This window comes from Poecilia reticulata, chromosome 8 (assembly GCF_904066995.2).
Source record: "Poecilia reticulata chromosome 8, P_reticulata-male-v2, whole genome shotgun sequence".
NCBI classification, from domain to species: Eukaryota; Metazoa; Chordata; class Actinopteri; order Cyprinodontiformes; family Poeciliidae; genus Poecilia; species Poecilia reticulata.
Window position 1 is genome coordinate 23077510 of NC_088837.1, and position 19643 is coordinate 23097152.

General features: G+C 37.0%; 4 protein-coding genes and 1 long non-coding RNA gene across 7 annotated transcripts; 3 read left to right on the forward strand and 2 right to left on the reverse strand.

Moving 5' to 3' along the window:
* Window positions 1–166: 166 nt before the first annotated feature.
* On the forward strand, window positions 167–5963 carry LOC103468940 (uncharacterized). The gene is made up of 12 exons (XM_008416341.3): window positions 167–353; window positions 1707–1908; window positions 2005–2037; window positions 2143–2255; window positions 2984–3092; window positions 3713–3745; window positions 3842–3874; window positions 3964–4197; window positions 4749–4852; window positions 4936–5101; window positions 5199–5254; window positions 5749–5963. Exons 1-11 carry the CDS (start codon window positions 289–291, stop codon window positions 5241–5243), a joined length of 1137 nt encoding a protein of 378 aa, XP_008414563.1. The 5' UTR covers window positions 167–288; the 3' UTR covers window positions 5244–5254; window positions 5749–5963.
* A 338-nt stretch (window positions 5964–6301) lies between these two features.
* On the forward strand, window positions 6302–11867 carry elob (elongin B). Of its 2 annotated transcripts, none has more exons than XM_008416342.3 (4): window positions 6302–6446; window positions 7773–7907; window positions 8603–8711; window positions 10767–11867. In XM_008416342.3, the coding sequence occupies exons 1-4, from the start codon at window positions 6444–6446 to the stop codon at window positions 10877–10879; spliced, it is 360 nt and encodes a 119-aa protein (XP_008414564.1). In that variant the 5' UTR covers window positions 6302–6443; the 3' UTR covers window positions 10880–11867. The 2 variants fall into 2 exon arrangements, with proteins under 2 accessions (XP_008414564.1, XP_008414565.1); XM_008416343.3 differs by lacking the exon at window positions 6302–6446 and adding an exon at window positions 6501–6754.
* Window positions 11868–12964: 1097 nt separating this feature from the next.
* LOC103468943 (uncharacterized) lies at window positions 12965–16758 on the forward strand. Its single transcript, XM_008416344.3, has 3 exons — window positions 12965–13412; window positions 14023–14254; window positions 14991–16758. The coding sequence occupies exons 1-3, from the start codon at window positions 13098–13100 to the stop codon at window positions 15704–15706; spliced, it is 1263 nt and encodes a 420-aa protein (XP_008414566.2). The 5' UTR covers window positions 12965–13097; the 3' UTR covers window positions 15707–16758.
* On the reverse strand, window positions 13992–15029 carry LOC145552616 (uncharacterized). The gene is made up of 2 exons (XR_014088733.1): window positions 14939–15029; window positions 13992–14272 (listed from the first exon to the last, which is right to left on the reverse strand). It is a non-coding gene; the product is annotated as an uncharacterized LOC145552616 (long non-coding RNA).
* LOC103468945 (uncharacterized) lies at window positions 16247–19641 on the reverse strand. Of its 2 annotated transcripts, none has more exons than XM_008416348.3 (2): window positions 19528–19641; window positions 16247–17467 (listed from the first exon to the last, which is right to left on the reverse strand). In XM_008416348.3, exon 2 carries the CDS (start codon window positions 17412–17414, stop codon window positions 16863–16865), a length of 552 nt encoding a protein of 183 aa, XP_008414570.2. In that variant the 5' UTR covers window positions 17415–17467; window positions 19528–19641; the 3' UTR covers window positions 16247–16862. The 2 variants fall into 2 exon arrangements, with proteins under 2 accessions (XP_008414570.2, XP_008414569.2); XM_008416347.3 differs by lacking the exon at window positions 19528–19641 and adding an exon at window positions 18878–19263.
* Between the last annotated feature and the right edge of the window lie 2 nt (window positions 19642–19643).

Here is a 19643-nt window from a genome sequence, read left to right on the forward strand (position 1 = left end):
CTAAAAATAAAAAAAAAGTAACCAGTTGGATTTAAGGAACTTTTTAAAGTTGGCGTATTACTTAATATAAAATATAAATACCTCTTGGAATTAGTATTAGAATTTTCCGAAAAACATTTCAATATTTCACTATTTATTTTGCCGATGACGGTTAATATAGAGCTATTATTTTGAAAATACGAACCGGATGTTGCGTATTCTTTAATGCTAACGTTGATCCTTTTCTGTAAATATCAGAATTCTAAAAATATTAAGTTTTGTTCGAACATTATCTTTATGGTGTAAAAAATGGGAAGGTATAAATGTGCTTACAACTGCGAGACCTCGACAGACCCGGATGTTAAGTTCTTTAAGTGAGTTTTTTTACGAGTACGTAAATAAATAGCAGGTAGCTAGCTTAGAGATGTAATGCTAGTTAATAATAATAATAATAATACGTAGCATTAAATAATTTGTTCTAGAAGTTGTTTTCCAAAGTTATATTAATGTGCAGAATCGAGACAACACCGAGTTGATCCCAAAAGAAAAGTAAAAAAGATATTAAGGTTTTAAGTGGAGTGTTGTTGAGTTTTGATAAAAATAAAGCGGCTAATGTCTTCAGAAAATCCTTTTCAGTCGGAGTCCAGACCAGCAGGCATGAAATGTGAAAAAATTAAACTTTCAGCACTGAAACTGCCCCTTTCTGAACTTTCACATATCAAACAAAGGTTTTACAAATCTCAAATGTGGTTTTAAGTATTTTGTTATTCGTTTGGAGTAATCTGTCATGGGTTAGAAGAGTCTAACTAATTCTAATGTGATTCAGATGCAAAAAGTATATTTTTTATAAAAACAAGTGACAGTCATACGGATCTTTAGTTAACAAATAAAATAAAGGTTTCATAAATCACAAACTAGATTTGAATAATTCTGCTCAAATCTCAGTTTGTCACTGCCGGTTCTGGTTCTGCTGGGGATTTCTTCCTGTTAACGGAGAGTTGCTTTCCTATTACCCCCACATACATGCTCATTATGTGGAATTGCTGCATTCTGCTTGGCATCTTTAGATAGGAAACATTTTAAATAAGTCTGAATAATGAACTGAACTTGATAAATTGTCTGATAACTAAGGTAAATTGGAATTTATGTTGACAGAATTAAAATTACTTGTTTATTTTTCTGAATTGGTGGTGTTTATGTGAACTATATTCAGTTGACTTTATCGATTCTGCTGTTAGTTTAGGATAATCTAGTCCAAGTTTGAATAATTTAAGATGCTATTTTCTTTTTTATAAAATGCAAATCATTATTATTAAACATTATTTAAAATAAGTTATTGAAATGTTATTTGCCACGATAATCTTTCTGATTGGCTGCTTTGATCCTCAAGTTAACTTAGCTAGCACAAAAAAAAGCTTCTGTCCAGAAAAAGACCAAAGGAACAGGCCTGCTGTGGAAAAGGCTGCTTATTACACTTATTTTTAAATCCAGAGACGGGATTGTGGTGGGAAATTTTATTTTCAGATTTATAAAGTCATATTACTTGATGATAAAAATTTTCAACAACTAAATTCTAAAAGTTATTTTTTATATATTTTGTAGTATGTTCCCGATGTCAAAACATTTGGAAACAGTTGGACTAGAGATCCATTTCAAAGCTTATTAATACTCAAATTTCCTTTAACTATGAGTTATTTTCTGATCTAATGGTCGACATGTTACTGCAGATTTCCGCTGTACAATCCCAGAAAGCTTAAGAAATGGCTCTCCAACATGAAGCTGAAGGACTGGGCTCCAACTCGCTTCTCCGCGCTTTGCATCAATCATTTTGAGGAGCGGCACATCGACAGAACGGGGAAGTGTGTGACTCTTCGAGACGACGCGGTTCCCACCATATTTTCACCTCATGACAAAACTCAGAAAAACAAGGTTTGTGTTCAGATCTAATAATTTGAAGGGACTCAATTAAATATGTCTTATACTCTGGCTTTTTGAAAAAATCTTATTATATCACCTTTTATGCAGGTTTCTCCAGGCAGAGGACGTAGGAAACATAAGGTAAAATCCTAATAAGTTCATTAAATGTTCTTATCCAAAATATGATTCTTCTCTAAATATTTAAAACGCCAGGTGCTCATTTGCTTCTTTTCTCTATGAATTCAGCCTAATATAAGTGCTCAGTCTTCAGAGAAAGAGTCAGCTTCATCTGCAGCATCTCCTTCTGTCAGCAGCGTTAAAAACAAAGAACTCAACCAGAGAGACGAACAGCAAGCAGGGTGTGTAACTCTGTGAAGAACTCATAATAATGCATCAGCTCAGTTTGTGAAGACTGATGTGATTTTTGATTTTTTTATAATTCTGATTTAAAAAACAACAACGTTCAGTTCAGTTTTCATATATATTTCCAAATTAAAACAAGTTTACAAAGCCTATAAATTCAGGTTATGTACAAAAATGTTGTCAGTTGACTGAAGTCGTAGAGGTAAATTCAAGGTAATTTACATTACGGCTGAAACGATTAATCTGTGATTCAAATAATAATTTGGTAATTGATTAATCGTTAACTGGAGTTATAGATTCTGAAAAAGGCCTTCTGTTGAAAGGTCGACATGTTCAGAGCAATACTTAAGACAAAATTGTAAAAAATATATTTACATTTTGCAATTCGGATAAAAAAAAGGTTAATCTGTAAATATGCTCTACATAAAACTCTTCAAGTGGCATTTATAGCTTCCCATGGTTTGAATTCCATAAAACTAAATCTTCTTTTGCCAGCCAGTTATTAAACTGTTATCCAATTAGTAACTATTAATTAATCAATACAGTGTAGGACTAGTAGTCAAAGATTAGTCCTACACTGTATCGACGTTAAGTCGAGCAGAAAGATGAACTTTTCACGTTAGAAGTACTTTTTTAGCTGCAGATGCATCCATGTTTCTTTCTTTGCAACATATTTGGATGTTTATCTGTTTAATGTGTGAAACTTTTCTGTATTTATGATCAGAGACAAAGATCAGAAAAACACTGAAAAATGGAGAATCATAGTTGATGAGCGGCTGAGGAAGATCGACTCATTTCCACATTTCTTTCATGGAGATTACTGCGTGCCACAGGTAGGTGGGTTAGCAGTTTTACATCCTGGTTATCGAACAGGTGTATTTTCACCTTCTTTAAAGGGGAACTATGATGCAAAATTCATATTTTACACGTTTTATATTTCCATTTGGGGCGCGACTGCTTCTAAAAGCAGCCTAAACCTTTTAATAAAGCACCCAGCATTTTTTTTTTGGCAATAAGTTTATATTTTTGGTGTCTCAAAAATTAGTCCTTTCAAAAACCTTCTGAATGTTGAGTCACATTCAACAGGCATTCTGGCGTTACTTAGCAACCGCAGTGGAATTCCTCACCTAGCAACCCAAGCTGAGCTCCAGTACATTTGGTCAGCTGGTTTTACCGCAGCATGTGCTGCTGTACAATGGCTACTGGAAAAGACAAGTGCTTTGTGAATGACCTATCATGCAGAAACCACTTGCTGCATTCTTGTTGGATGCATAGAAGGTTTAATTTCTACTTTTCAAAGCTGCTTCTGTAAACAATGAGTTTACACTAACCTGCTCAAGAAAGAATCAGGTCACCTTTGATAATGTTGTGATATGATGGTAGGTTTAAATCCTGTATGATCATCTAATACATTTTTTCTTGTCCAATTTTATTCTTTCACATGAATCAACAGAATATCCAGTGGGCTCCAGATGATGATTTCAGTGTAAGTAGCAGCAAATATTTAAAAATAAGATTTTGTGTTATACAAATAGCGTATAATTGTAATTATTCTAATTATTCTATTGAAATCTTTCTACAGGGAGAGGATCAAGACTCTGACAATGTTATAGAGGTATTCTCAGTTTCATAATTACTTAAAAGGTGGTCAGAAGTTCAAAGTTGTTATTTCCGACACGACTGCATGTTACGTTATGGTTCCAGGTGAAAGGGGCGTGGCAGTGGCTGGGACTGGACGTCAGGGGGTCGCTGCCACAGACGCTGAATGGACACAGGTACATTTTAACGTTGACAGACTTCTACTCCAGGTGGGTGGAGGCCGTCCCCATGCAGTCCTGCCTCCCGTCCGACGTGGCGAAGAGCCTTGCCGACATCATCGCACACTTCGGGTATCCACTGAGAATCCTCTCCAGGCTGCCTCATGACGTAGTCCACAGAGTGAGTGTGTGTCATTAAAATGATGTCACTGCAGCATGGAGTAGAAGGCTGATAAAAGTCAATTAAGAACAGTTTGTAAAAGTGCAGCTCAGTAAAATAAAATAAAGTCTTTACTTACAGAGTATAGTTTATTAATTTTGAATTGATTTTAATGCATAAATGTAGCCTTACTGAAACACTGAAAATATACCTTACACTCAGATGTGGACAGAGTGCCCAAAAACCAAACCAGTAAAAATTTTAGAGGGGGACAGCTAAGAAAAAAGTATTCTATTTGTAATTTTATAAATTGATGTACTTACTTATTGGGTTATATTTTTATGTCTTGATTGAACAAGATAACTGTACACATTTCTCTGACCTGAATATGATTGTTTGGAGTAGGGTGGCCAATATTTCTCAAGTGGGACCGTGGCACCCCTCTGCCACCTCTTAGGGTCGCCACTGGATGGAATAATTTAATTATGATGCTGGTTTTCCTTACAGTCTAATACAATATTGGCTTATCTAACTGTTTTCTCACATTGTGTCTTTTTTTTAAACTTTACTAGATTAATTGTGAGCTGAAAGATCACCTAAAGGACTCGACTGCTCTTGTGGTTTATCATCAGCAGACAGGCAGCGTGGATTTAATCACACCGCAGCTGATTGACAGGTGCAACATGCTTTGAAACTTACATAGATTACTGTTATTAAAATCAAGTTAATCAATTTCTGACATTTCTGCTCCTGTAACAGGATGGTCAGTGATCTAACAGAGGAGCATGCAGCTGATTGGGATGTTTACTTACCTGCCAAAGTTTTCGGTCTGTGCTTCAAACAGCATTCAGTAACTAAGGAGAGACCTTTTACTTTGTTGTGCTGCAACGGACTTGAGCCAATTAAATCCCCCAGAGGACTGGATGTAAGATAGAAACATTTCAGCTTAATTACATTTGTCTTATTTGATTACATGTTTGATAATATCAAATTTCCTTTTTGATTCTTTGTTGTTTTCTTAGTACGTTAACGCCAAGATCCAAGACAGCACCTTTGTGGTTACATAGAAGTTAATTTGGTAAGTTTTTGTCTTTCGGTTTCGGTTTCCTCATTGAATGCACATCTTCATTTATGCAAAATAAAGTAATTTCAATCCAAATCGTAAAGATTCATTGAGTGATTTTAAAGCTGTTTTTATCCTTCCATTTGGGTTTCTACTGCTTCTAAAATCAGCCCCAGCGCTTAAAAAAGAAAACACCCAGCCAAATTTTGGCAATATGTTAATGCGTTTTGTTTGAAAAATGAGCCATTTCAGAAACTTCTGGAATGTAACTGCCCGTTACCTAGCAACCCCAGCTAAGCTAGCCCGTTACCTAGCAACCGAAGCAGAATTCCAGCTCAAAGGAAAACAGCTCACTCTGAACTGAACTAAAATCTTATTATTTAAGAATTGTTTTGTGCAATAAATGTAATGAACATGTTTTGTGTAGCCTATAAACCCATCCTAGCCTGTATATCACCTTTAGGGACATCTAACTGTAACCTTTAAGTTTTTCTAACTTTTGTTTTCAGGTCATTTGAATCATGGTCTCATTCCCAAACCAGCGAGCAGGAATGAGGATTTCTGAGGGAAAATGTCACATTCCTGATGGACTGATCAAGATTAGTCTTTATTTGCTGGACAGAAACTGCAGTTGAGGATCTACCAGGGATTTTCTTCGTGTTTTGATATTTAATCCTATTTTTTTTATTTTTGACAATAGAAATAAACATTTTCATTTCTTGAATTTTGTATTTCTGGAGATTTCCATTTCAGTTTCAACTTTGTCACTGTGTGTGTCCGAAATGCTGAATTTAGATTAGTGGAAAATAACTGTCATCTGTCAAAAAGGTTTAGGGCCAATGAAAAAAAATAATAATTCTGACTTTTTTTCTCAAAAATCTGACCTTTTTTGTCTTTTTTTTTTTTTTTTTTTTTAGAAAAAAGACAAAATTAAAAGAATTTTTTTTCTCCAGATTTTATTTCTGAAAACATTTTTTATAAACAAATTTCCTCAAAACATCACTGAAAGTCAAAACCGTATTTTGTCACTCGCTAATCCTAAATTGATCAGAAGCAATGACGTCAGCAGGCAGTGTACACTTTTACTGTCTTACAACACCGCCATCTTCTGGTAGACGTCCGGTATTGCACCTCACCGTGACATCACGGCTGTCGTTGTGCAGAGTGGAGTTTTTTTTTTTTAGTGTGCAGCCAACCGCAAGAAATGGTGAGTGTGGAAAACAGACTCAGTTCACACTATGTAACGCCCTATATATTCGCTAAACCGTACTTGTTTTAGTCAGCAAACCCTTCTCTGAGCGGTTAACGGTTTGTTTATCTGCGGTTAAGACACGTTTAACATCGTGCCTCCATCTAAAAGCCGATGTCTTTGTTCAGCTAACCCGTGCTAACAGCGGCTAGCTTCCGCTAAATAACGTCAACACACCAGCTGTACGGAGCTGATTATAGTTGTCTGGTTTAAAGTAAACTCAGCGACAGTTTATTCTGACAAAGAACAGATATCCTAACTATGAGGTACTTATAATGTCTAGTTAAACAAGAAACGTATTTTTAATCTATTTGCCAAATTAGGACGAGGAAGCTAAGTAGCTCGGCTAACGTTAACGGCTATTTATGTTGAAGTGGTGCTGAGAATCTTGTTTGAAGAGATAATTTAAGGCTAGAAGAGCTCAAACATCATGTGTGTTTATAACCTGGTAGTTTAGGATAATAGGGACGTGAAGTAAAACGTAATATTTGGTTAAATGACTAGCATAGGGTAACACTATCGCAGCTAAACAGTTTGATCGTGATAAACCCAACAGAAGCATTGTTGGGTTTAGATTCCACTGCTCTAATGATCGATAGACAATCGTTGATCAACTCCAGTTCAAATTTTACGTCACTTAAATTGGTCAAACCTGAACTGAATCATTTCACATTGAGCAAGTATCCCTAAAAGTACAGTTTAACTTTTGTTAGAATAAGACATAGATATAGGCATGATGACAATAAATCGAGATGATTTGAAAATAGTTTAGGTTTTTAAATGGACGTAACATAACTAACGCAATTGAAAAAAAGTGTTAATTTTAATACTTTTGTGGCAGTTAAGCACACATCAAAAACTGTAACATTTAATGTCACTCAAGGATTAATAAAGTATTTTTAAATGAATTGAATTTGGACAAGCCTAACCTGGACTGAAATATTCAGAATTCATTATAGAGTCTCTGAAACAAAGTTTGCAACATGTTAAAAAAAATACCCACAAAAAAAAAAAGATTTCAATGCATATTTTTAATAGAACATGTACAACTGGACCTGCAACCTGTTCCAGGTGTGACTTGGCTGGTAACCTAAACTGCTCTAAAGTCACTAAAGAGCTTTGAAAAATATTTTTAAACATATTTTGTAGAGTACAGGGTGACTTTTAACTTTATATTTATTACAAATTCTTTATCTGGTTCAAGTTTTATCTGCTGTTCAGCCACTATTAAGAGTTCAAAACTCCCTTTTCTCTAACTTCTGCTTTACTTTGCTCCGTTTTTAGGATGTGTTTTTAATGATCCGACGCAACAAGACAACCATCTTCACAGATGCCAAAGAGTCGACCACAGTCTATGAACTGAAGCGCATTGTTCAAGGCATTTTAAAGAGGCCTCCTGAAGATCAAATGCTTTTCAAGGTGAAATATTATCCCTAAAAACGCTCATATTACATCTATTGATGTGAATATTAAGCAATGTTTTTTAGTTTTAGCAGCAGTTATAAAACAAAATGGGCTGCTGTCCAATGGTGTTTAAAAAAATCTGCACATGCCAAATGTTTATTTTTGCTATGATTTAAAATCTAGCATTTCTTCTTTCTGGATTCCCTTTTTTATTATTATTTCTTGAAATATGTCTTTCTCATTTTGAAAGGTGAAAATATTTAGTTTTTTTGTTGGTGAAGATGAAGAGAAGAGCAATCAGATTCTAACAAGTTATATATATTTTGCGTTGTTGTTGACAGTCAGTGAATTCTTTTACATCTTATGTCAGTTGGACAGCTTTACGACGTTATTACTGAAGTGTTTGAGGAAAATGTGCTGAAATGACCAAATCTATGGCGCCAATTACAAGAGCAGATGTCAGTGAACAAGTCTGAACGAGTCATAAACTGGAGGGAGCGAAAAAGACAAGAAACGGGAAGCAAATACTGTAAAAATACAAACGGAACAATGTGGGATGTTCTTACCAGAAGTATTCAGCCTCAAGAAAAACAACCAGCTTCCTTCACCTGCTGGATAGTGTTTCATTTAAAATGTTGTAAAGGATTTTAGGCCGTTTTTATTAACTCTGGATTGTAAAGTTAAAGGTTGTTTTTGCTCTTGTCCTTCAGGATGATGTTGTGCTTAGCGACAATCAGAGTCTTGGAAATTGTGGCTTCACAAATCAAACGGCCCGACCTCAGGCTCCCGCCACAGTGGGGTTAGCGTTTCGTCTCAGCGGTGAGTCGCTCTGTCTGCTCGGAAACATTCGTTCATTTTTCACTCTGAGCCACAGCTGGAATTTTTGCTTTTTGAGGATATTAATTTTTGGGAAATTGAGATTTGTTTTTTTCACCAAACTACAGGCTAAGGCAGTGGTTCTTAACCTTTTTTGAGGCACCGAACCCCCCAGTTGCATATGCGCATTCACTGAACCCTTCTTATTCCAACCCCCCCCACCCCCCCACCCCGACACACAAAATACTTTGCAGTATTCTGATTTAGTAATGTCATTATATTAGCTGTGTTACCACCCCCATGCCACTAGAGGCAGTACCAACCCCGAAAAGATGCGACTAAGGAGCAGATTTAGACTATAGAATGTGGTAAAAACTGAGCTTTGCTGAAGTAATTAAAAGACAAAAGTTCAAAACCATGCTGAGTGGAGCTCCTTCAATCAGGGCTCCTCCGCAGCTCTGACTGGCTCAGCAATGTAACGTGATCCTCTGCAGTAAGTGATGGCAAAGCGGGGCGTCATCACGACTTTACACAGGTGTGTCTTTATCTCCGCGGCAGAGGCTCCGCCGAACCCCTGAGACCGGCTCACCGAACCCCTGGGTTTTGATCGAACCCAGGTTAAGAACCACTGGGCTAAGGGCTTCCTCAGTTCAGATTGGCTGCCATCTTGTTTGATAAGTGTGTTTCACAGTTTAGATTTATTTGAGCTTTTAATTTAGGTTAACTCTACGACAAAATATTAGGACCAGGCTATGATTTTCTTTTAATTACAAGAATAAGGTGAAATTTTATTAGACTCTGACACAAAATATTAAAACGATCAATGCTGTGAAGATATACTTTGGTACAAGTTTTCTGATAAATACTTTCTCTTTTAAAACATAAGCGTCAAATTATTACCAGTAGCAGAAATTGGAAACGATTGAGCAAACAAGTACATTTCAAAGAAAACCACATGGATTGATCTTTACAACTTTGTTTCTCATTAAAACATCATCTTCTCTTAATTTTAACATGTTTTTCTGGTAAAATATGTTTTTATTCTGCTAACATTGTAATTATTTTTCTCATAATTACAGGACAATTCTTGTAGCCTGGCTCTGAAATAGACAACTTAACCCTTTGAGTTGTCAAACTCAAAGAAGCACTGCAAAAACACTTTAGCTCACTGGAAATAAGACAAAACTGACTTGCAGGTAACTTTTCAACAAGATCAAAGAGCTTGTTTTAAGTGAAGAATTATTGAATATAGATTAGAAAGTACTGGTTCCACTGGCAGATTATTTAACTTCTAACAGGGGTAAAATGTCTTGTGAGTGAAATAACCTACCAGTAGCTGCGTTTCCATTACAAATGCTCGCGAAGCTTTGTCAATATTGCGCTAATGTCGGAAAAAAACCCATAATGTTGCAATTGCTGTGTTTCCGTTTAATTAAAAATGCAATTGAAATCACACACAAATAAGTTTGTTTACTTCAACAATAAAATCCTCCTCCTCCTACTTCCTGTCATCTTCTTTGTCATCTCTGTCAGTAGTAACAAATACACAAATTTTGATGCAGTTGAAAATTCACCTCATCCTACTGCTAAAACTTTTTATTTAAAAAAAAGTTGCGTGTTTCCAGGAAGCAAATTTATTTTCGTAATTCTAATTTGCACAATAATGAAATAAAAAAAAAATGGCTACAGACTTATTGGGACACTCAAACATTTCCATTTGATTTCAGCTGAAATATCTGGTACTTTTACATCAATATTAAGGAATTATTCACTTGAAATAAGATGAAAAGTTACTTGTAAGTTTGCTTTGTCTTCTTCCAACTGCACTAAGATATTTGAACTAGAAACTAGAAAAATGAAAATTGCCTAGTAACATTTTGTCACTTTTTCACATTTTCTGTCATTTATATTTGTAGAAAAGAAAGTGAGAAAAATGGATTAAAATCTGATCTGTTATGAAAGAAATCTGATTTTATGTTTAAGCCTTTCAGGTTCGTCTGCAGGTGATTTTTTTTCTTTTTCTCACATCTCTCTTCCCGTCTCCGTTTCTTCTCCCAGATGATTCGTTTGAGCCGCTGAGCATCGAGTCGTTCTCCACTCCGCCGGAGCTTCCTGACGTCATGAAGCCTCAGGACTCTGGAAGCACAGCCAACGAGCAGGCGGTGCAGTGAAGGACGGAGCCATAAAACAACAACCGGTCCACAGAGCGGGCCGGAGGGAGGGCATCGGGGCGGAGGGTGGGGTCCAATTCTGGGAAGCGATGCCTCACCGAATGACATTTTCCTGACAACAATTCTCAAACGAGGCATAAATAATTAGAGATTTCCCTTAAATTTAAGGGGAGATTAAAGTGGTTTATTTGTGTTGAAATTAACGAGGGCATGTTAGAAAAACAGTTTCACAAGATACCCTGCAGAGAAACCTGACGGACCTGTCACAACACTGTCGGCCATCTTGGGATTAGTGACGGCTGATGCCAAGAATCGTACCTCTTATTTAATGAATTCTAGTCTATTTGGAGGAAGGTGAAAGCTGCCTTGCTCACTGTCTTTGTTTTGCTGGCTAAAGAGTTTTAATTGATTAAGTGTGGCTTTTTTTTAGTGTTTTGTGTTTGCGTGTTTCTTTATTAAACCGAAAGTAGGTTTTTTGTTTTGTTTTTTGTCTTTTGCCTGGATGTGTTGCAACCATAAAAGGGAGTGTATGAATTTCTAAGTTACCGTTTGTATTTCAAAAACTTCTGAACACTCTAAAATAAAAAGAGATCCACTGGTTTTTATTACTCTGTACCAATCAGTAGTTAATGTTTTCATCAGAAGATACTGAAACTGTTGATGGACCTTTGTTTTACTGTCAAACTTTTGAAGATTTTAAACACTTTAGAGATATAAAACATCTTGAATGGCCGTCATATCACTCCACTAAAGTTTACTAATCGCTGCAGGTTCCCCTAAATTTAGCTAATATATTTGCAGATTCAAACCTCAAATTATATCGATGGTCCTTTTTATCTCAAAGAAAGGAAATCTGACCCTTGAGTAGTGGAATGAAACCGTTTTAGCACATTTTGTTGGCATGTTTGCAAATTCAGGCTGTTAAAACAGGTGGACATGACCAGAGTTGCACTTGTAACTGATTTAACATTAAAACAATTGTTTTTCATCTCTGTGCATTGTGGTATTTTGTTTTACATTAATGGATAAGCTGTGATCTTAAAAATAATCTGGGTAATGGATGACAGAGAGCATGCAAACTTTATGCAGAAAGACATCAAACTGGGATTTGAACCAAGAACCTTCCTCCTGTAGTGTAACAATAACTGCGTTTCCATTACAAATGTGTGCAAATATTTATTTATATTGCGCTAATGTAGAAAATATACAATTTTGCAATTGCGGTGCTATCATGTAATAAATGTAATTTTAATCACGTGAATAAGCTTGTTCAGAGATAAGTCGTTAAAAATCATGGCAATCCACGGATGTAGTTTAGCCATTTTACTCCATATCAGGCGTGACATCGGCATCTTATTCAGGCTGCACAGTGTGGGGAAAAAAACGTAAAAACGTCATCCTACTACTTCCTGATGCGGTTTCCTTCGTCGTTTCCGCCAGTAGTAACATCCGAAAAAAGGTTTTCCATTGCAGTTTTGCGAAATACTTTGATATTATGATACGGCTGAAAACCCACGTCATCCTGGCGCTAAAAGATTTGATCTTAAAACTAGATTTTTTTGATTTTTTTAAATGGTTGTACATTTATTTTCGTAATTTCAATTTGAGCAATTTTATGGTTAATGGAAACGCAGCTAGTGCTGTGCTACCACTTTATAAAGGAAACAATGCAGAAATAATTCAACATAGTACATGTGCTGACCTAGCCAAAATCATGTATAGATTGTAAACGCCTACTTTCTGATACAGCCAAAGATTTAAAGAGCAAAAACAAATGTGTTATTCATATATTTCTAAATATCATAATTCCAAATTAAATATTTCATTCACAAGCTTAATTTAGATTACAAATTAAATGTTTATTTAAGAAGCTAAATATTTAGTTCCCAAATAAATGTTTGTGTAAGCTAAATATTTAATTCCAAATGTTTATTTTTCAAACTAAATATTTATGTCCGACACAAAATATTTAGCTTAGCTTTATTATTGAGTTTTTATTGTGTGTTAATGTATGAAATACCTAGTAATAGCCGAATAGTTAAATAAACTTTCCTAATATTTTTCCGATGTCTGTTTTTCAGCGTTCCTTTTGAAATTTCCGACAGTCCGTGAAGGCATCAAACATTAGCTTAGTAGTTAGCATACTTCCGCTAGATAAAAGCGTTGTTTCTGCGCTGTTCGGATAACCGAACCGGGTTATGTTTCTCCAGGAGCTCAGATGGATTTCAGGCAGCATGTTTTATCTGCGGGCCGAGCGGTTCTGGACATGATGGAGCGGGAATGGCAGCCCCTGTCAGCCGGGGAGCTGGAGCTCCGGCTGGACCAGGCGGTGGAGGAGATCCTGGAGTCCGAGCTGGTGGGGAGACTCGAAGCGCCGCCGCCTTCTCCCGCCGTTTACCTGCGGTTACTGCGGGGCAACCCGAGCCCTGGACCCCGGGGTTCACCCACAGCGGCCGGGTTGACTGGTCCGACCGACAAGAGAGCGATAGCATCCGAGAACCAGCAGGAAACAGCGGACAGTGAAGCAGTCACGGTGATTATAATATTCACCAAACATGCAATTTTTGTTCAAGTTTTATAAGATTTTTACTGAAATAAACAGATTTGGAAAAATGTCCGTTTGCCAGATTTAGTTATTTTTTGTTACTTTAATGAATTAGTGTCATTTTCGTCCTTAAAATACCAAAATTCCAACTTAACTCTATATTTTGGTCCGTCTGAATATGTTGTTTTTAAGTGATTGTTAATCTGAAATACTTTTTTACTCTTTCTTGAGTAGTTTCTTGGATGACTACTTTTTACATTTACTTGAGAAAAAATATGTTGCAGTAGTGGTATTCTTGCTTGAGTACAATTTTTGGCTACTCTACCCAATTCTGATTTTACTTGATAAATACACTGCAAAAACACTAAATGATACCATGTAATTTTAGTCGACTTTCTAGTTCAAATATCTTGAAATAAGAAAAAACTAATGTCTATATATTTAAACTTATATTTGGTGTTTAACTTTGAATTAACCTCAGATTTGCAGCAAATTGGATGAAATACACATTTTATCTAGAATATAGTGGATAAATTCCATCTGACTCTTTATAAAGTCCGCAGAATATCAAACACAGTTACATTTATTTTGCTTCCAGTACATTTCAGAGCTGCTTCAAAGCTCCACATCCGGGTCTCGACTGGCTGGACGCGCTCGCTTGTCTCTGTCCCACTCTGTCCTCCTGTCTCTGTCCCTGCTGTCTGAACGGGTCAGCTACCGCTCCATGTCCCGCCGCTTCCAGCTGGAGAAAGGAAACATCCACAGGACCTTCTTCTCTTTCTGCGAGCGGATCAGCGCGCTAGCGGACGAGCAAATCAGATGGCCGCTCGGTACGTTCCTAGGGCTGACTGAGTATTGAGAGAGCCGTCAATTAATCGATCAATCGTTAACTGGAGTACACAAGGTCAACAAAATGACCGTTTGCCAGACTTTCAACAGATATCAGACATCATGTATTTAATAAAGCAGATAACAAAAGACGCCTTCATTTTTAATCATTTCTACCCAGAACTCCTCATGTTGCAGTTTTAGCTTCTCCAAATTCAAATTCTGTAACATAAATTCTCTTTTTAAGCACCTTTTGCTGTCCAGTTATTAAACGATTCATCAACAGATCAACCTGAGTTTTTCATGTTGATGTTAGAAGTACTTTTTTTTGTTTAGCTTCCCTTGCTATAAGGAATAATGCATTATTGCATCTTATGCAATAAAATGTTTATTTTCTTATTTTAAAAAAAGAATAGAAGTACTTATTTTTATTTTTTATGTATTTGTAATATTGTGCTTAAATGAAAAATCTGCAAAAGAATTTGCCAAATTTTATATATACACCCACACACAGTTTTGAAACGATTGTGATGAATTGATTATTGAAATACAGATCAGCGAACTTAGTAATCGATTAATCATCAACTGGATGAAAATATATCTGACACAACTTCTACATTAGCACAACTTACATACATAACTTTACATATGTAAGAAAACTGAGATAAAAATAAATGTTTATGTACATTTTCGGATGATGTTGGAGCATCAATGTTTTAATAAGTGTGTGTTTTCCAGGAGAAGAGGCTGCAGAGGCACTTTTCCCATTTTCCGGTCTGAAGGTGGATAATCAGCAGGATGAAGGCCGTAGTCTTCCTCAGGTCCTGGGAGTTTTGGGACACACACAGATTCCCATCCGCCTGCCTGCGGGAAAACATGACCTGGAGAGGCTGGGACCTGCGGAGAAGAGGATCAAGATGGCGGCCCATCCGGACCGCTGGTTCCACCTGGAGCTGGTCTGCAGCCGTCGAGGCCAGTTCCTGCACTGCAGAGTCAGTAACGGCTCCGATTCGGACCGCGGCCGGATACTGGCAGACCGACTCAAACAGAACCCTCAGCTGATGCCACCCGGTTCCTGCCTTGTAGCCAGAACCGGATACCCTCTATCGGCACTGATTCTCACCCCTTACACCGGAAGCTGCGGACCAAAACAGGAAGTCTTCAACCGAACCTTGGCGGACCATTGTCGGATCCTGGTTTTGGCCGTTGGCAGTTTGAAGGCCAGATTTAAACGGCTCAGCTATCTGGACATCGGAAACTACGACCGGGCCAGAACCGTCGTTCTGACCGCCTGCGTGTTGCACAACGTGTTCCTGCGGACGGGACAAGAACTGGACTCTGAAATGGAGAATATCCGAACCGCAGAGGAGGAAGAGGAGCAGGACGGGGAGGAAGATGAGGAGGGAGTTCAGAGACGGGATGCTGTCGCCGATTTATTGTCGCGGAGTAATTAACTCTGGAGTCACGTGACAGGACGGTAACAAATATGGCTTAAAAATAAAATGTCCGATTTTTTCATAACATCCGTTTTTTCTCGCTTCTTTTCTTAAAAAGAAATTACAAATGACATTAGATATTCTCAAAAAGTGGCTTTTATTTCAATCATGTCTTCTGTGAGTTGTACAACAGAATATTACGGCAAAAAATAATTACCAACACAGTTTTTGTTCAAGTTTTATTAGTTTTGTGCTGAAAGAACTCGATTTGGAAAATTCATTCTTTTGCATGGATTCATTATCTTATATTAATTATTTTTATTTTGATCGTTAAAATACCAATATTTCCACATAACGTTATATTCTGGTCCACCTGATTATGTAATTTTAAAATACTACATTGTGTATTTGAGTCGCCATTTTACCAAACTCTTTCTTTTATTTGAGTAATTTCTTGGACAACTACTTTTTTTTTTACCTGAGTAAAAATATGTTAAAGTAGTGCTACTCATACTTGCATATTTTTGGGAGTCTACCCACCTCTGATGATAATGCAGACACCTTTATAATAGTATTTATTTCTGTAGATAGTAGCAGCTCTACAAACATAAAATGTTAACATGACGGGTGTTACAGGAATAATTCTGATTACGTATAAAAATCATGTTCACCTTTTCTTTGGTGGATCTTTTGTGTTCTTTCATATTCAGACACCAAATGTAACTCATATTCAAGTAGAAAAATAAATAACTTTGAGACACGTAGAAAAGAAAACAGACGGCTTACAGCCGAGTTATCAGGCAGTTGCAGGAGCATCCTCCAGTGACGTTAATCTAGACTAAAAACTTACCTCTCAGTTGCTTTTGAACCGTAAAAAACGAAACACTAACATATTTGATGTGCATTGATGATTTTGATTATCAAAATGTAATGTTTGTTTCCATTTTTGTCAATTTGTTGACTGTATTGAGTCTTTTGTTACTTTATATTTTAGTTTTTTTATGATGTAAAGCACTTTGAACTGCCTCGCTGCTCAAATCCGCTTTACAAATAAACTTAACTGAAACTTTGCAGACAGTCGGTTTTGCACCATAAACAAAAGCTTTGAGTTTTATATTGTCAGTTTGCTACAGTAACACAACAAAAGTGAGGTTTTCCTCTGATGAGTTTTGAACTAATGTCCGTCCTTTGACGTCTGTGGGTTGTTGGTCTGAGCCAGACTGGAGATAGCCTGGGCCAGGTTGTTAATGGCCTCGATCTTCCTCTCCTCCAGCACTTTCTGCTGAGCCCACATGTTCAGCTTCCTCTCCTGCAGCTCCATGTAGAGCTGCAGGACGTCCTGCGGGGGCCGGTTGGTGATGGCAGCGGCTGCTGCGGGCGGCGTGGGGAGGATCGGCGTGAACCTCTTGCTGGCGATGGCCTTTCCCACTCTGGTTCCGCTGAGCTTGGCCTGGCGCTGGGCTTCAATCTCCTCCCGGCTCTTACCCAGAACCTCATGCATGGCTTTGAAGAACTCCCAGTGGACACTGGCCACGCCCAATCGCCGGGCCCGGTCTGTGTTCTTCCTGTAGGTGGCCAGCATGTTTCTCCACTTGAGGTCGCATTCGTAGGCCTTAACAGTGATGTCCGTGACCCCTGACTCCCTCAGGTTGGTGTTTACCTTGTCTGCTACCACTTCCCACAGCTTCTTCTTCTTGCACACTGGCTGGTCAAACGCTTGATCCATTTCCAGCCGGGTGTTGACCAGGTGCCATGTGGCTTGCAGTGTCCAGATGAATTCTGCAATACAAAAAATATGCAACATAATTTTAGTGACAGTTGATATCTCCACTGTAAGACGGCGCATCAGGGCCGTTTTAAGAAAAAACTAGGAGGAGTGCATTTCTGCAAAAAAATCTCAGAAGTGTCTGAGATTAAAAAAAAAAAAGATTTTCTAGAAAATAACTGACATTTCTGAGTTTGAAAAGTAAAACACTTGCAAGAAAAATCTCAGAATTTTTTAGGTTAATCTCTGAAATTTTGTAGGAAAAACAAGTAAAAAAAAAAGTAAAAATGTGTTAGGAAAAATATATTTTTTCCAAAAAATAGGAAATTTCTTAACTAGAAAAGTCAAAAAAAAATTCTAGAGAAAAACTCCAAAATTTTGAGATTATTTCAGAAACAATCTAGAATTTTTTTTGTATTTTTTTTGTATTTTTTTTTTTTTAGAAAAAACAATTTCTAGAACATTTCTGAGATTATTCTCAAAATTTTGGAGTTTTTCCTTGTTAATTTTCAACTTTTCAAAACCAGGAATTTCCTATTTTTTTTCTTTCAAAATCATGGATGAGTTTTTTTCTAGCAAATTTTCTACTTCTCAAAATCTGATTTTTTTCCCTTTTTAAAATTTACAATATTGTCCAGTGCAGATATCAGTTATCACTAAAAGTATATTAATAAAACTTTGTAGAAAAAATTTGAACATTTCTGAGATTAATCTCAGAATATTTAAGTTTTTGTAGCAAAGTGTCAACTTTTCAAACTCAGAAATTTCCAAGATTCTTCTAGAAAATTTCTTAGATCAACCTTAAAATTTCTGATTTTTTTAATGTAAATATACCCTTTTTTAAATATACAGTGGCCCAAATTGGGCCATCCTATTGGCCGTTGTAGTACTGGATGTGTTCCCAGTGGTGTATGTGTAACAGGACGCAAGGCAGGCAAATAAGTGGCCTGTATTTGTTATTAATTATATTATTTACGTGCGCAAACAGCTAAACACAGAAAATGCTAACTTAAAATAACTTTCTGCTATAGCTTTGGCGCCCCCTCTAGCGCAGCGCCCATATGCCTTGCATAGCGAGAAAACCCACATTTTGCACCGCTGTGTTCCCGCAACCCTATAATGTCAACAAAGAAGCATAAAGAAGCTTATTTTTCCTAAGGATAGATTTCATACTCAATAAATAATGATTTCCAACAAAAATAATAAAACGAATAGACCGGACCAAGCTGTTTTATATGTGACGAAATATACCTAAAAAAGTGAATTTGTTGAATTAAAAAGTCTCTTATTTAAATACAGTCTGATGATAACATGCATGGTTCACATAATATTTGAAGTGGGAGTGTGTTGCGCACTCATCAGTGCCTCCTCGCATCATGCGATGACTGATTCAAACATGTCTAACTCCAAACTCTGTTACTAACCTGCTTTTATCCTATCGCTGCCCACGCTGCTGGACGCAGCCGACTCCTTTCCGTCCGCATTAGCATTTTGTATCACTATCGCCTCAATTACTTCCATATTTTTTTTAATCTAAATTCCCACATAAAATTTAAAGTTTTCATTCACCAACAGTGTCTCTATCGCGGAATTTAACAACCTTTACTGATGCATCGATGATTTTTTTTCCCCGTCAATAAACTATTGCTCTTACGACGATCTTTTGTAATATGGGATTTGTAGTCCTTCATATGTATTTTAAACCTTAAAGAATGCCATAACAAACTACAATCCCTAAATGCGTTTGGTTGTTTCACGGGAGTTGCTGCATAGTATTGCCATGGGCAATGTAGTTTTTATAAAAGGAGGGTATCCGTTAGAAGAGTGGAATTAAATCAGAACTGAAACTACAAATCCCAGATTTCGGTCACAGACCCGCCTCTTCGGCCCCTGTTCCACTCCGGAGACCGCCCCCGTTTTGTTGTTTGGCTAAAGATGGCGTTAGCGGCTAGCGAAGGCGATTGCACTTTTTTTTCCACAAAATATATTCGATCTCTGGTAACATAACATTGCTAAAATAGAACATTTTCTTTACAATTTGAATTTTAAAAAATAACGTATTGCAGATACACACCAATTACGTCGAATAGCGGTTTCTAGGCCTTCTCAAGCGGCAGGCCTTTTTTAAATGGAGCGGACCTTTGGGTGGGGACTCAGTTTCCCATCAGGGAGTGCGGCGTCAGGTGATGC

Excerpts from the sequence above, each read along its gene's own strand:
- LOC103468945 (XM_008416347.3), bottom strand. The coding sequence starts at position 18,974 with ATGGAAGTAATTGAGGCGATAGTGATACAAAATGCTAATGCGGACGGA. Across the intron at positions 17,468-18,877 it reads CAGCGATAGGATAAAAGCAG|AATTCATCTGGACACTGCAA; the intron begins GTTAGTAACAGA and ends TTTGTATTGCAG.
- LOC103468943 (XM_008416344.3), top strand. The coding sequence starts at position 13,098 with ATGGATTTCAGGCAGCATGTTTTATCTGCGGGCCGAGCGGTTCTGGAC. Across the intron at positions 13,413-14,022 it reads CGGACAGTGAAGCAGTCACG|TACATTTCAGAGCTGCTTCA; the intron begins GTGATTATAATA and ends TTTTGCTTCCAG. Across the intron at positions 14,255-14,990 it reads GCAAATCAGATGGCCGCTCG|GAGAAGAGGCTGCAGAGGCA; the intron begins GTACGTTCCTAG and ends TGTGTTTTCCAG.
- elob (XM_008416342.3), top strand. Across the intron at positions 7,908-8,602 it reads AAGATCAAATGCTTTTCAAG|GATGATGTTGTGCTTAGCGA; the intron begins GTGAAATATTAT and ends CTTGTCCTTCAG. Across the intron at positions 8,712-10,766 it reads GTTAGCGTTTCGTCTCAGCG|ATGATTCGTTTGAGCCGCTG; the intron begins GTGAGTCGCTCT and ends TTCTTCTCCCAG.
- LOC103468940 (XM_008416341.3), top strand. The coding sequence starts at position 289 with ATGGGAAGGTATAAATGTGCTTACAACTGCGAGACCTCGACAGACCCG. Across the intron at positions 3,093-3,712 it reads GAGATTACTGCGTGCCACAG|AATATCCAGTGGGCTCCAGA; the intron begins GTAGGTGGGTTA and ends ATGAATCAACAG. Across the intron at positions 3,875-3,963 it reads ACTCTGACAATGTTATAGAG|GTGAAAGGGGCGTGGCAGTG; the intron begins GTATTCTCAGTT and ends TTATGGTTCCAG.